Here is a 15,598-nt window from a genome sequence, read left to right on the forward strand (position 1 = left end):
AACTTTGCCCTGTTTATTTGAAAAAAAAAAAACAAAAAACGGATTAATCTGACATTATGAAACATAACAATATACTTTTTCTTCCAAGTGCAACTGATTTCCTCAACCCGATTTAACGCAGGTATTTTCCTCAAGACTATAAGTTGTTGATAATTTTTTTTAAATAATGAAGACTGGGAAATAAGACCAGTTTTATGGGTCATTGGGCCATGAGAAGTGAGGCAAATAAATCAAAGTCTCTGAAACAGAGACTACCACATGAGTGACAAACAGAGACTTTGTGTATTGCCTGGAGATGGGGAAAAATAGCTTATGATGTCAGAGCATCTTATGATTGGAGACTCCAACCAAACTGAGTCTGAAATTTTGCAGGTAGCAGCATGCATACAGTGTGGTGATTCCTCAAGAATCTAAAACCAGACATACCATCTGACCCAGTAATCCCATTACTGAGTATAAACCCAAAGAATTATAAATCATTCTTCCATAAAGACACATGCACATGTATGTTTACTGCAGCATTATTTACAATAGCAAAGACTTGGAACCAACCCAAATGCCCATCAATGACAGACTAGATAAAGAAAATGTGGTACACATACAACATGGAATTCTATGTAGACATAAAAAAGAATGAGTTCATGTCCTTTTCAGGGACATGGATGAAGCTGGAAGCCATCATCCTCAGCAAACTAACATAGGAACAGAAAACTAAACACCACATGTTCTCACTCATAAGTGGTAGCTGAACAATGAAAACACAGGGACACAGGGAGGGGAACATCACACCGGGCCTGTTGGCAAGGGGAGGGAGAGCATTAGGACGAATACCTAATACATGAGGGACTTAAAACCTAGATGATGGGTTAATGGGTGCAGCAAACCACCATGCCGCGTGTTATACCTATGTAACAAAGCTGCACATTCTGCACATGTATCCCAGAACTTAAAGTAATAAAAATAAAAATAAAAAATAAAGTTATAAATGCACTTTTGGAATGTGAGTGAATATTTTTTGTCTTTGAAATCCTAATGATAGATAAAGATTATATACAATATATATAGTATATCTTAAACTATTAATAAAAGTCAGTTGTTTGAAAAGGAGGTGTTATGGAAACCTTTATAATTTAGTCTTTTATAAGCATGTGCAATCTTTATAACAAAAGAAAATTATTTTAAGACAAAAAGTCAAGACAAAAGTTATCACATGATTCAATTAAAAATTTGCCTTTGAAGAAAAATTTCATGTTGCTTCATTCTATTAGCACTGCTATTTCTGTGTTTAAGTACTTTAGAAAAGTTCTTTAAACTTATTTAAAACTTCCCAAATGGCAAGAAAGATTTCCTACTTAACTTTATTTTGGCTACAAAAACTCAAATTGTCAAATTAAAAAAAATACACAGAGTCATAAAAATATTCTCACAGAAATGTAGTCCATTTAAATATGAAGAATAAAATAAAACTTTCCACATATAACTGTGGTAAGTATGCCTGGGTCCTGCAAAAACCGTAAGATTGTACCATATATGGTCATATTGAGTCCCCTGCCAGACATGCCTGTGTTCTAATTCCAATAGATGATTGAGATTTTTATAAGTGTTCTTCCTTTTTCTACTTCTATGTTCCTTGTTTCTGTGACACCATCAATCACAGTTACTTAGACTGAAAATCATTCAGCCTTCACTCCTCTCTTTCCATGGCCTATCATATGGAATCTTTTCCCTTATCCTATTGATTCCATCTACTTAATTCATTTTGCATTCAAATCCTTTCCATTACTACTAGAATGTGGGTAGGGGGCAAGAGGAGCGATTAGATTAATGTAAAAACCCTAGAGACCTCCATATTACCCATTTCTTCTCTACTCATAATTAGGGCTGCCTGACAAACTCTTTTAAAAACAATTTGGTGCCAATTTCCAGACTAGACCTTTCTACATGTAACAAAATGTCATATGTATCCCATATATATGCATAAAAACCCTAGAGACCTCCACATTACCCATCTCTTCTGTACTCATAATTAGGGCTGCCTGACAAACTCTTTTAAAAACGTTTCTGTGCCGGTTCCCAGACTAGATCAATGGTTCTCAACTATGGCCTAAAGCAGACGTCAGTAAATATTTAATCTCTGACCTTTTACAGAAAATATTTTAGGCTTTGGAGACCATATTGCCTGTCACAGAGACTGAACTCTGTCGCCGTGTTGCAAAAGTCACCATAGACAATATGTAAACAAATGAGCACAGCTGTATTCGGTAAAACTTTTTACGAAAACAGGCAGTGGTACAAGCCACAGTTTAATTAGCCTCACATTAATAATCTTTCATCAAATAACCTATTCTAAATCCAAACTGAATTATTTGATCATACATTCATGCCTTTACTCATGATATGACCTCTGCTTAGCATGTCTTTTCCCCATCGGGTCCAAACCATTCACCTTCAGGGCCCATTACATATGCTACCTCCTCTACAAACCTCTCCTTGATTGGCAAAATTGGAAAAGATCATTTCCCTTCTCTTAACTCCCAAAGCTCTTTCCTCTCCTTTTTCAGCAAACATTTTATTGTCTGATCTTCATGTTAAGTGTCTAACTTATACTAGACTACATGTCCCTCCTTCGTATGCTAGATAGACATCTTTATTCATCTGTACATCCCATTAGCCTTGTATTTTGCAGTCACTAAGTGCATGTTAAACAAATGAATGGATCAGTGAATGAATGCATCATCTCAAGTCTTAACAAGAAGCAAAAGCTCCCATATAAGCAAAAAAGAAAGCAACCGAAGTGTTCCCTAACCTTATTTGTCATTTAGCCCTAATCCAATACTTTATCATTACTGGCATAAACTTCAGCAAAAAAATTATAATCATCCAGACTCTTAGCCGCACAGAAGTAGTTCCACACCTGATAATTCTGTCTTTCATCATATCTTCACCTGAAACATATGTCTATATTTCCAGAGATAATTAACAACACAAACCAATACTATGGAACCAATCCTAACACCCACCCTCAAAAAACACAGACATACTCACACACACAGGCACAGTTAAAAATACCCACCTACCCAGTTGACCTTGCACAACAGATTATGATTAAGCCGCAACAAATGATTAAAATTACTTTATGAATTTGAGAGGGAGGGAGGGAGATAGCTGGCATAAAATGAATACTATTTTAACGACTAAACATTGTGCCATCCTGGCATTCCTGAGATAAATCCCACTTGATCATGATGTATTTTTGTTGTGCTGTTGGAAAAAAAATAAGCATATCAAAGGGATACCTATACTTTCATGTTTACTACAGCACTATTTATAACAGCAAATATATGGAACAAATCTAAGTCTATAGCAACAGATCAATGAATAAAGGAAATGTGGAGTACATACATAATGGAATATTATTCACCCATAAAAAAGGAAGGAAATCCTGTCATTTGCAACAACAAAATTGTTAGAACTGTAGGTCTTTGTGTTAATGATATAAGCCATGCACAAAAAGACAATATCGGATGGTCTCACTCATATATGGGAGCTAAAAAGTTTAAAGGTAGAGAGTAGAATGATAGTTACCAGAGGCTGGGAAGAGTGTGTCAGGGCCAAGTGGGATGAAAAGAAGTTGGTAAATGGATGCGAACATACAGTTAGAAAGGATAAGTTCTCACACTCTATAGCAGAGTAAGGTGACTATAGTTAACACACTGTGACATGGTTAGGCTCTGTGTGCCCAACTCAAATCTCATATTGAATTATAATCCCCATAATCTCAGAAATCCCCGCATGTCAAGGGAGAGACCAGGTGGAGGTAACTGAATCATGGGGCAGTTTCCCCCATGCTGTTTTCATGATAGTAAGTTTTTATGAGATCTGATGGTTTTATAAGGGGCTCTTCCCCCTTCACTAAGCACTTCTCCTTCCTGCTACCTTGCGAAGCAGGTGCCTTGTTTCTCCATCACCTTCCACCTTGATGTTAAGGTTCCTGTGTCTTCCCCAGCCATGCTGAACTGAGTTGATTAAACCTCTTTTCTTTGTAAGTTACCCAGTTTCAGGCAGTTCTTTATAGCAGTATGAAAACAGACTAATACACATTGTATATTTCAAAATAGCTGAAAGAGAGGTCTTGAAAGGTTCCTAACACATATAAATGATAAATGTTTGAGGTGATGGATATCCTAAATACTCTGACTTGATCATTACCATTCTATGCATGTAACAAAATATCATATGTATCCCATATATATGTATAAATATGTGTCAATTTAAAAAGTTAAATATTACGTGGGGGATTTTCCTCAGAATAGTATATAATTTCATTTGCTGAATATGAAGTTCTGACTGGAGCTGGGCAGAGGTGGAAGTCAATGAGGACACTGCCTAGTTGGAGGATTACTTCTCTACAAAATGTCTTCTGAGAGTGGTCTAAGAGCTATAGCATCACCTAAGATAAAGCTGCTATCTACCTGTGGGACCACAAGTCGTATCTACTTGTTTCAGGGTCAGTCTATTTACTTGTGAAATGGTAAAATGAATTAAATGAAAATTTCCCTCTAGTTTAAAAATGACAAGTTTATTTCTGCAATATTAGAACTCTCAAATATGATACACATTTAGTGTACAATGTGTTCATTAAATCAATAAAAAAAATCTTTAAGAAAAAAATTGAAATTCCTATCATCTATTACGATGTAGACACCATATGCCAGATACAACAAATACAAAGTTCTTGAGAGAGAAATACATCCAGAGATCAGAATTTCAGTCCCAGTCAGTCTCAGAGCAGCCAGAGCAGCTAGGACCGTATTTTACACATCCAGCAGCATCCAGCATCATATTTTGAAAATGACAGATGCTTAGTACATTTTCCTAAGAAGGATAAAATTTAAGAAGCAGACAATCTGGTTTGGGAATACACAGCTACATACATGTAAGAGACAAAATAATCACACATGAGAATACCCAGGGGCAATCTAGACATATGGGAACACCTAACACTTCTTTTGCATGTCATCTGCTTTTTCCTCATTTCAATCTACTCACTAATGTGCTCATCCATACTTAGTGAATATTAAGAAGAACATTTAAACAATTTAAGAAACATCATTTTCTACTTAATTCCTAAACACATTTCACACTATTTTAGATGAACCAGAAGGCAGTGCAATATATTGAAGTACAGCTAATGATTTAAATCTTTCCTTAAAAAAAAAGAGAGGAAGAAGAAAGTAGTAGTATAGAAATTGGGATTCATGATGTGATTTGGCTTTCCTTTACACTAATATAATGAAATGCTGTCCATCACGAATGACTAAGTTCTTTGCATCTGCACACTTAAAATATCATCACCACCAAGAAGGAGTCAAATAAATCTGCCATTGTTAGTTAAAATTATAGATATTGTATTTTAAAAGTTTTGCTTTCAAAAAACTTTCATTCTGTCTTTTCTATAAATTACGTAAAACAATATAAAAGTCAAGCATGTTGGAAATGTACTCTGAATTATGAGAAGTATATAATGTTTACATCCTAGAATACAAATAAGATCTGGTCACCTTTAGAATAACACATATAAATCATACTTTGACAATAACAACAAAATCATTAAAATGCAATTTTCAAAATAATATCTAAGTGACTCAATAAAACACAATCTTTTACAGCTTTTCCAAAAATAAATGATTCCAAAGAGATTATGCCAATATTCAAGTTTTTTAAAAGCTATGCATTCTTTTTCCACAATATTTATTCTGTTTTGTCCACAGAATTAGTATGATATAAGCGAGAATTCCTTGAGGGTGGCATCTATTTATATCTCTTTTTCTATAGTAATAACTTCAATGCCTGGATCACATTTTGTGCTCAATACATGTATCATGAAAGCGAAGTGGAAAACTCGTTCACTTTTACCACTTTTTCAGCAAAATAATGATCAATGAGAAACCAAAAAAAAACTTGGCCTACGTGAAATCAGAAGCAATAGCCTCATATTCGTAGTTGCTACTCAAAATTCAGCTTTTAAATAATTTCAGTTATTTGGTATTTAAAAAGTTCAGATGCTTTCCTGCCTTTAGAAGTCATCTTATTTCTCCAGATGAACAACAACAAAAATCTCAAAAAATAGTTTCAAAGCATCCACCATTATTTCCCCTTCTTGAGAGGTCTATTTCTTCTTGTAATGTAATTCACCGTTACCCAACTTGTACTTGCTATTGCATCTTGAATATATGTAATTGAGGAACAGGCCCCAGCTTCATTCACTGTATGAAACATACAACTACAATTCAGCATGATAACTGAATAGAAACTACCCATATACAGTCAAAGTGACAAGGTACACTAGTGAACAGCAGGGATTTGTGTGACTGAAACTATCCCTCCATTTATAACCAGTATTTATTTATCTTAGATCAACCTTGCAGATCAGAGTCACTTAGGAAACTGCTCAAATAATGACTACACTTAATATTCATTTTAACTAAATATATCAACTTTTATAGTATATCATTGACTACCATTCCAATTTTTTTTAAGTTTAGTCTTTTGTTGGCATCAGCCAATTCTTCTATATTACCTCAAACTCATAATCATCTTTCAACAAATACTTCAATGAACTAGGAGGTTTCTATATATCTTTGAATAGATATTTCCACAAAATAAATGCTCCTTTTTTGTAAGGCCAGTAACCACCACCAAATATGTCTTTCAAATATTTCATATACTGGGAGTCTTCAACATGGTGCACATCTGCATTCTAATCAGTAGAGTTACATACAGTGCCACCAATAGAAGTGCAATTTCTGCCCTGTCCCAAATTCAAATTCAAGTATTAATTGCACTAACATTATTTCTAACTGGTTTTCTTCTAAATAACTTTCTTAAGTCTAAAAGAAATGTTTAAGTCAAAAAGAAAAAAGAAAAAAGAACAAACAGCCAGAATTTTTATTAGGTGACTCTATTTGATGCCCCCAAATCTGGAAAACTTATTTCATCATATGCTTATTTTAGGGCCTGAGACTCTGGTGGTTTATACTTTACTATAAGCAACACAGCAAAAGTTGTGTGAGGATATTCAGTATGTATCAAATTTACTCCCAAGAACACAAATACTTTGTTATATTTTGGTTTATGTATTATCCTTTCAAAAATAAGAAGGCACTGGCTAACATATAATAATTAGGTCTGATCATCTCTCATCAATATGACTAGAGTAGAAGAAATACAAGCTTTATAACATAATTCTAAAACAAATCCAAAATACCCAGTTATAAAACTCAACATGCTCATTCCCTTTGATTAAGGTATATTATAAAATATTTATGACATCATTTTTCTCCGTAAGTCTAGAGCCATCTAATTATAATATTTGTTCCTAAAATTTTCATTAGCCTATTTCAAAAAAAAAATCACCAAATTCATTGTATTTTTTGGTAACTGTTCTAACCAAGGAGAGATTATCAAACTTTATAAGCCATATTAATTGCAAGAAAACACACACTGACACACACACACACACACACACACACAGTAGCATGAAATAACTTTAAAAAAAGATTGAAGCCATTTATTATATGGACATTTTCAGTTTTCCCTTTGTTCTGAGAATAATCTAAAACCTTGCCAAATATTTATTTTCTCTCTAAATTAAATATGATAAATCTTTTATAAAGAGCCAGTTTCCAATTTTAAATATTCATCCAAAAGTAAGTTTAGAACACATATTTCATGGAAGGAATGCAACAAAAGTGTTTCTAAATTAATTCAGGCTCTTTAGCGTGTCTAAATGTCATAAGGGATAATTATGGAATATTGGAAATGTTCTAAAATTGAATAATATGGGTGACTGCACGAATCTGTAAATTTAATTAAATTCACTGAATGTTACAAATGTTTATGGCATGTTATATAAATTGTACCATAATAAAGTTATGTTTCTTAAAAGGCCCATCTAAACCACTAAGTATATAAATCTGTTTATATTTTTATATAATAGTGACCTATGCTTCCATAAAACTAATTATTACAGTTCAATTGTCCTTAAAATAATCCATGAAAAATAATAATTTGTTTGTTTTATTAAAATGAATATATCCTGAATTCTGGCCCTTTATCAGAGCTAACCATAATTAAGAGTTTACCAATTGTTGTACAGAATGGGCATCGTATTTCAAACAATTTACAAACAGCTTAATTAATTCTCCTAGGCCCTAGATTACCCACAGTTTTCAACTAGATTCATCACTCTGTATTTTTTAAAAAAGGTATTGTTTCTAAAACTAAGAGGGGGAAAAAATCTCTCAAGTGGCTTCAATTGCTCATCCCTCTTTACCCTCCTGGTTACTTTCTCATGACCCCTAGGTTTTTTTTCACAGGATAGTCATGGTTGGTAATGTTGGAGAAAATGTTAATGCCTCCTCTTAGACAATGAATTGGCTAAGCTAGGATCCATGTTTTCAGTTAGCTGGCTGTTCTCACAGGAGTTTTCAGAAGTTTTATCTGTTTGGTACAGTGGTATATCACAAACACTAACACTGCCTGGAAGATACTGTGTCTTCCATTAAAATTTTATTACCTTTTCTGTCAAGCTGGGTCTTAAACTATCATCTAAAGCAACAAACTCAAACTCAAGCAGGCTTTAGGTATCTTACAGTGTCCTTCTTCTCATTAGAAAAAAACAGGTCCCTCACTATACCAGTTATCCACAAGGCTAAATGCTACATAGGGGGCCGGAGGTGGGGGATGGTGATGTGAAAGTAAGGGTAGATAAAAGGAGTTCTTCCTAAAATCCAAAAGGAAGCTTGGGAATCTAAAATCATTTCTGACTCATACATAGTAACTCTTACAAGGAGAATGTGCCTCAGAGCCAAAGTCAAAATGTACATGTGGCAAGTACAAGCTGACGAATATGGTTGTTTGAAATCCATGGTAATTTTAAACGAAAACATACTCAGCATTTAATCTAGAAAGCAATTTTACTGAACTTTGTATTCTTTTCTCAGTGTAAAAAAAATAACAGATGCTGTAGAAAAATTCCCAGTAAACTACTGCTAACACTTGCCTTACCACACTTCATCTTGCAAAATAGGTAACCACAAGTAGAACTTAATTTTTTTTGTAAAACAGGAAAATTTTACAAATGCAAGTGTTATATGTATCTGTTAAAAACTTCTAAGTGTGTATGGCACTGGAATTTCACTATATTAATATCTATTTTCTTTTCATAATTTACAAGTTTCTTATTTACACACTTGCATAAAAATACTACTCTTATTTTCATCTGCAAATAATTTGTATCTTTATATTTTCAAATTGAGAAAAATACTTAAAAAGACTTTCCTAAGTTAGAGGGGAAAATTCACAGGGACCTAAAATGAGCAATTAATAACAAAAACAAGTAAGATACAGAGAATAAAAGAAAGGAAGTGGCAACTAATAACTCATGACAATTTGATATTATTGTAAAATTATAAGAAGATGGTAAATAAAAACAGTGGATATTTAATTAGGAGAGGGAAATATTACACAAAATACATTTAAAGGTTCTTCTTTCTTAGTAACACAGGCTTTCTTATGTCTCACTTGTATTTTTCATTTTGCGTGGTCTTTTTTCTTTTGTTTAACCAGAATCCATTAAATTACCCTTCACTATGATCTTTAACCTTAACCCAAAAGTAAAGTACAAATGTCACAAAATGTTACTTCTTGCCATGTTGTCTCATTAGCATTTATGGTAATTCATCATCTTTGATGATATTACGTCATGTCAGACCATGGCTGATATAATTTGGATCTATGTCCCCACCCTAATCTTATGTTGAAATGTAATCCTTAGTACTGGAAGTGGGGCTGGGTAGGCAATGACTAGATCATGAGGGCAGTTTCCAATAGTTTAGTAGCATCCCCCTAGTGCTGTTTTCATTATAGAGTTCTCATGAGATCTGAGATCTGGTTGTTTAAAAGTATGTAGCACCTCCCCTCACTTCCTCCTGCTCCCACCATGTGGGAGAGCATGTGAAGCCTTCACTCCCTCTTTGCTTTCCACCATGATCCTAAGTTTTCTGAGGCCTCCCCAGAAGCCAAACAGATGGCCAGCATCATGCTTCCTGTATAGCCTGTGAAACTGTGAGCCAATTAAGCCTCTTTTCTTTATAAATTATGCAGTCTCAGAAATTTACAGCAGGAAACTGATTGATAAAATAGTTTTATAACTATGATTAATATCTACTTTTTAAAACAATGATTCCTTGTCAATAAAATATTTTAATATATAATCTACAAATATAATCTCAGTTCTTTAAAAAGTAATTTAATATAGATTTTAAAATCCACAGTGTTTCTCTTACCATTCAGTAAACATGACAACCAGATCATCTTGATCAGCATAGTGTCCCATGACTTCTTTCATTAATCTCACTTTTTGGCCCCCTCCGATACTATTAATTCCATCACCACCTCTCCACTCTTCTCCTTGACCAAGGACCTATAAACAAAATCAACATTTCATTCCTGAGCAAAACTCAAATTTTGAAAGTGCTATGAAAAACTTAAAGATATGATCAATTTGAACAAAACTGTACCATAACCACTCTTCTATGTTTCATGAAATCATGATGCTAGAAAAAAAAAATCTAGATGCCTAAGTCAGATCATAATTCTTCAATGTTATCCACCCAGAAAATGCCATTCTCAATTTCACCATCTCAAAAGTTACAAGTCTAATCCAAGGAAGTAGACTCAGAAGTTAATTCTCACACTGTATCATTTTATTTCTATTTGTTTACACCAATATGAAGAAGAAAAATCAATAAATTTCCCATATCACTTGTTTCAATTTGGCAGAAAATCTTTATGATCCACACTGAAAGTCATTGAAGCTCAGTGACTCCTTGATGAAAGGCCTTTAAATGATTTTCCTACCGAACCAAATGGGCTTTTCAGGGAATTGCAGAGGTCATCAAGAAAACAATCACCTTCTTTACCCTATCAATCCTAAACTTATGTAATTCCCAAAAGCTTAATAAGGATTTTTCAATGCAAGAAATTGCCTAAGTACAATTAACTTCAATTTAATTTTAAAACCCTGTACCCTTTCTCTTCACTATTTGCTTGAGCCTCAACAGTTGCTTCCTGAATTGGAAATGCACTGTGACACACTGACACTAAGAGAACAGAAAGTACAATACATGTCCCTTCCCCCACATAACACACACCTTTTCTCTTACTTTAATCAAAAAAAAAGAGTCTAAAGTTGCCATTATAATGATCTACTAAGAGATCTGGAAATTAATGGAGAATGAAATTAAAAATAAAAACACAAGAAAAGGATAAAATAAAAATAAATACCATTAGTTCCAACTGTACTTAACACTGAGCTGAAGATAAATCTTGCTAGCAAAGCCTGTGAGGCTCCCAGACTCAAATGTCTTGTTATAACTTATCACTTCCTATGTGGAAGGTTGAGGGAAAACCACCACCCAAGAAAACATAAGCTGTTTTGGATGTGGATTCAAGTTGGCCAATCTAGTAGCATTAACGATTCTTGCTCTAAATATTGGCCTCCTGTGGCCCTGAGATTTGTTCCACAACCCATCTGGAATCTCTAATCCAGAAGTAACATTGGGCCCAACCACATCTGAGAGTCTACTCTGTGCAATGCATTATGTTAAGGACTACTCTCTATTGAGAGAGTTATTTCCACTACACTAGTGGTTGTCAGATTTCCGTGTGCTTATGAATCAGTGGAAACCTTGTTCAAACACAGACTTCAGGTATCACTCCCAGAATTCATAATTCAGTTGGTCTGAGGTGGAGCCTGATCATTTTCTCTTTCTAACCAGGAGCCAGGTGATGCAGATGTTGCTGGTCTGGGGTCCACATTTTGGGAACCACTGAATTACATGAGGAGAGAGCAAAAGGATCATAAATGCCAATAAGTTAAATGTGGCTAGGGTCCAAGATCTGATATTATACTTTATAGTTATTTGCCTTGGGACTAGTTTTCCTCATCCAGAAATGAAGTAGTATCTACCTTATATGGTTCACATAGTGACTTAACAGCACATCATATATAAAGTTCCTTACAAGGTACCTTGCAAATAAGAAACATTCCACTCTCTCCCCAGTCTGAACCCTAACGATTTCCCAACTAGATTTCAGCATTATTTTATCCTAATTTTAATTTTACCTTCACAGTGTCTTCCATCAGTGCATACTACTACAATTTTAATCTACCATAATAACATATTTCTAACATGTTTTTCATTTATCCTATATTAAACATCTAATTGTTACAACTAGATCTCTTTTTCAGCAAAATTTAGCTATTTACTAGCTGTTCTACATTAACATTTAGCTGTTCTGTATTTACATCTATACCTAATATTCCAGTGGTTATGTAATAAAAAACTACCCTTTTTTTTTTTGAGACGGAGTTTCACTCTTGTTACCCAGGCTGGAGTGCAATGGCGCGATCTCGGCTCACCGCAACCTCCGCCTCCTGGGTTCAGGCAATTCTCCTGCCTCAGCCTCCCGAGTAGCTGGGATTACAGGCACGCGCCACCATGCCCAGCTAATTTTTTGTATTTTTAGTAGAGGCGGGGTTTCACCATGTTGACCAGGATGGTCTCGATCTCTTGATCTCGTGATCCACCCACCTCGGCCTCCCAAAGTGCTGGGATTACAGGCATGAGCCACTGCGCCCGGCCCAAGACTACCTTTTTAATATATTACATACTCAAATGGCTCAGTTTTTCTCCAAACAAAAATCAGACTTTCTCCTTTTTTAAAAAAGTTTTTGCTTTTTGTGTTCCTACCTAGATATCTCCCTGTTATCCTCTTATTTGTAGGAAAAACTTGGCTGACAGATACTTCTTTCTACTAAATAAAAACAAGTAAGTAAATAAAATGGCAGGCCTCTCATAGCTAAGTTTAATAGTTCTGTCAATTTCCCCAAGTTCCCTGTGATCATTTGTCAATGAGATGTTCACCTGGAGATAACTTTTCTAAAATAGATTTGGTTAAAAATACATTAACAATGCTCCCAAATTCCTCTGAAAGAAAAAAAAAAAAAAAACAAGAAAAAATTAGCAATTTTCAGTAATAGTACAAGCACACTCTTCACAGTTATGTTTCTAATTATCTGTAAACAATCATACGATAGAAAAACCCATTACAGAAAAAAATTATTCAGTCAGTGAAAAAAATCCCTGCCAAATCTTATTTACACTGTGTTCATAGATGACCTGCCAGAAAAAAATTAGTTATATATGCAAATACATATTAATGTATTTTTCTGCTGTTTTACAGAATGTATTTATACAGAACATTAGCAAAAATTAAGAGATTATTGAGTGGCACAGTATTATTTTATTTTTAATTGTTATAGGTGCATAATACTTGCATATTTATGAGGTACATGTGGTATTTTGATACAGGCATATAATGTGTGATGACCAAGTCAGAGTACTTTGGCTATCCCTCACCTCAAGCATTTACTACTTCTTTGTGTGTGGAACTATTAACAAGCCCCAAAACTATATGAACTAACAGCAATTATGTAACCAACTGTTATCTTCCTTGTGAGGATTACAGATTATAGTGCTATTATTATGAAAAATGTACGTTAGGCACATATTATAGGATCTTCATAGGTTAAAGAATATACCATACCTTCACAGTATAATTGAAATATTTGGCTGACTGCATAAATCGATGGAACCCATCACTTTCTTTTGTTGCTACAGTTATGACTAACAATTTATCTGCAAAGACAAAAGAAAACACAAGAAGGTTTACCAATAGACCAAAAGCTCACATTTTACAAATCACTACAGTAATTAGAGACCTCACTAAACCCATGGGAATATTCTGGTTTATTGATCTACACAAGACTAAATAAAGCTGTGGAAAGAGATGACTCAGACTGGTTGTATTACTGCCAAATGATGAACTTTCAAATGACAATTATTTCAATGCAAAAAAGTACATTGATGATTAAGAAAAAGCATGCCATCAATAGAGTATTTCAACATCAAGACAAACTTCCATAAAATGAACATTTTTATAACCTGTAATGATTAAGATTCTCTTAGACGTTATCTAATCAACAAACTTCACCATCACCTATAACTTATTCCAGACTTATGACAACCATCAGTGAGGATACTGGCAAATTACATTCATCAAAACAATGACATATACAAAAAACAGATACAATCATTAAATCTGATCCTAATTTTCTAAAATATATTGTGACAATTGGGAGCAAATATTTAAAAACCAAATCTTAATTTTTTTCTCCTATCCAGCATTGCTTTCTTATGAAAAGTCTTATAAGCAACATTTATTTATTTATTTATTGTGTTTTGGTTTTTCTTTAAAGAATAAATGGAATCAAAATAACTACTGCCCTAGTATAACTACCATCTTATAATGAATTATTATTTTCAATCCAACCTAAGACTTCTTTTTAGTATAAGTAGATAGATTTAAGGAATTGTCTCAAAACACCTATATAAGCTACTACAGATAATGATTATTATTAATAAGAAAAGACATGTTGGAAAATGCACAGAAGAAACAAGTGCATCAACAATTTCAAAAGGGCTAGACCATTTTTTTTAACTGAAGATTTAGAAGAACCCACACACTAAGAAAGCAAAACTAATATATTTTCAACATTCTCTGAGTAACATCATTTGTTTCTGACTTGCTCTCTATTTATAAGAAAAAATTCAGGTTTTGAGTGTCCTTTAAGCAACAGACAATCACCAAACATGGCAATAATGCATTATAGGATCAGCTAAATATTATAGCAGATGAACCAATGTATTTATCTGTCAAATTTTGAAAACAACTATGCTAAAATATAAATAAGTGCAATACACAAAGGAATATTAAATTCAAACATTTATTAGTTAACCAAAAAAAAAAATTCATGAAGATAAACATCAATGTTCTTAGTTTTTTTCTAAGAAAAAGGTATTTCTTGGCCAGGTGCTGTGGCTCATGCCTGTAATCCCATCACTTTGGGAAGCCAAGGTGGCCAGATCACTCAAGGTCAGCAGTTTGAGACCAGCCTGACCAACATGGTGAAACCTTGTCTCTACTAAAAATACAAAAATTAGTCAGGTGTGGTGGCACATGCTTGTAATCCCAGCTACTCGGGAGGCTGAGGCAGGAGGATCACTTGAACCCAGGAGGAGAAGGGTTTTTGTTTTAATTCATTTATAAAGTTTCAAACAGAGATTAACTGATTTATGAAAATTTGACATTATTCAGAATAAATTTCAAAATAGGAAATACCACAGAGCATACATTTTAAAGTCTACCTGTAAAAAAATTAATCTATTTAAAGTTACATTTCTTAAATTTTTCTATACAAATCTTACGAATTAACTACACTGATCTTAGTTATTTCTTGTCTTCTGCTAGCTTTTGAATTTGTTTGTTCTTGGATCTCTATTTATTTTAATTATGATGTTAGGGTGTCGATTTGAGATCTTTCCTGCTTTCTCTTGTGGTCATTTAGCACTGTAAATTTCCAAATTTCCCTCTAAACACTGCTTTAGCTGTGTCCCAGAGATTCCAATAT

The 15,598-nt window shown here is 33.9% G+C and overlaps 1 protein-coding gene across 2 annotated transcripts in view; it reads right to left on the reverse strand.

Moving 5' to 3' along the window:
• PLOD2 (procollagen-lysine,2-oxoglutarate 5-dioxygenase 2) overlaps window positions 1–15,598 on the reverse strand; it is a 93,232-nt gene that overhangs the window by 41,920 nt on the left and 35,714 nt on the right. For both annotated transcript variants that reach the window (XM_012437132.3, XM_012437131.2), the window contains exons 2-3: window positions 13,675–13,766; window positions 10,350–10,486 (exon numbers count right to left, since the gene is read on the reverse strand). In XM_012437132.3, coding sequence (XP_012292555.2) covers window positions 10,350–10,486; window positions 13,675–13,766 — 229 coding nt within the window. The remainder of the gene's footprint in view (window positions 1–10,349; window positions 10,487–13,674; window positions 13,767–15,598) is intronic.

Source organism: Aotus nancymaae, unplaced genomic scaffold (assembly GCF_030222135.1).
Source record: "Aotus nancymaae isolate 86718 unplaced genomic scaffold, 86718_ANA_hifiasm-v0.15.2.pri h1tg000019l, whole genome shotgun sequence".
NCBI classification, from domain to species: Eukaryota; Metazoa; Chordata; class Mammalia; order Primates; family Aotidae; genus Aotus; species Aotus nancymaae.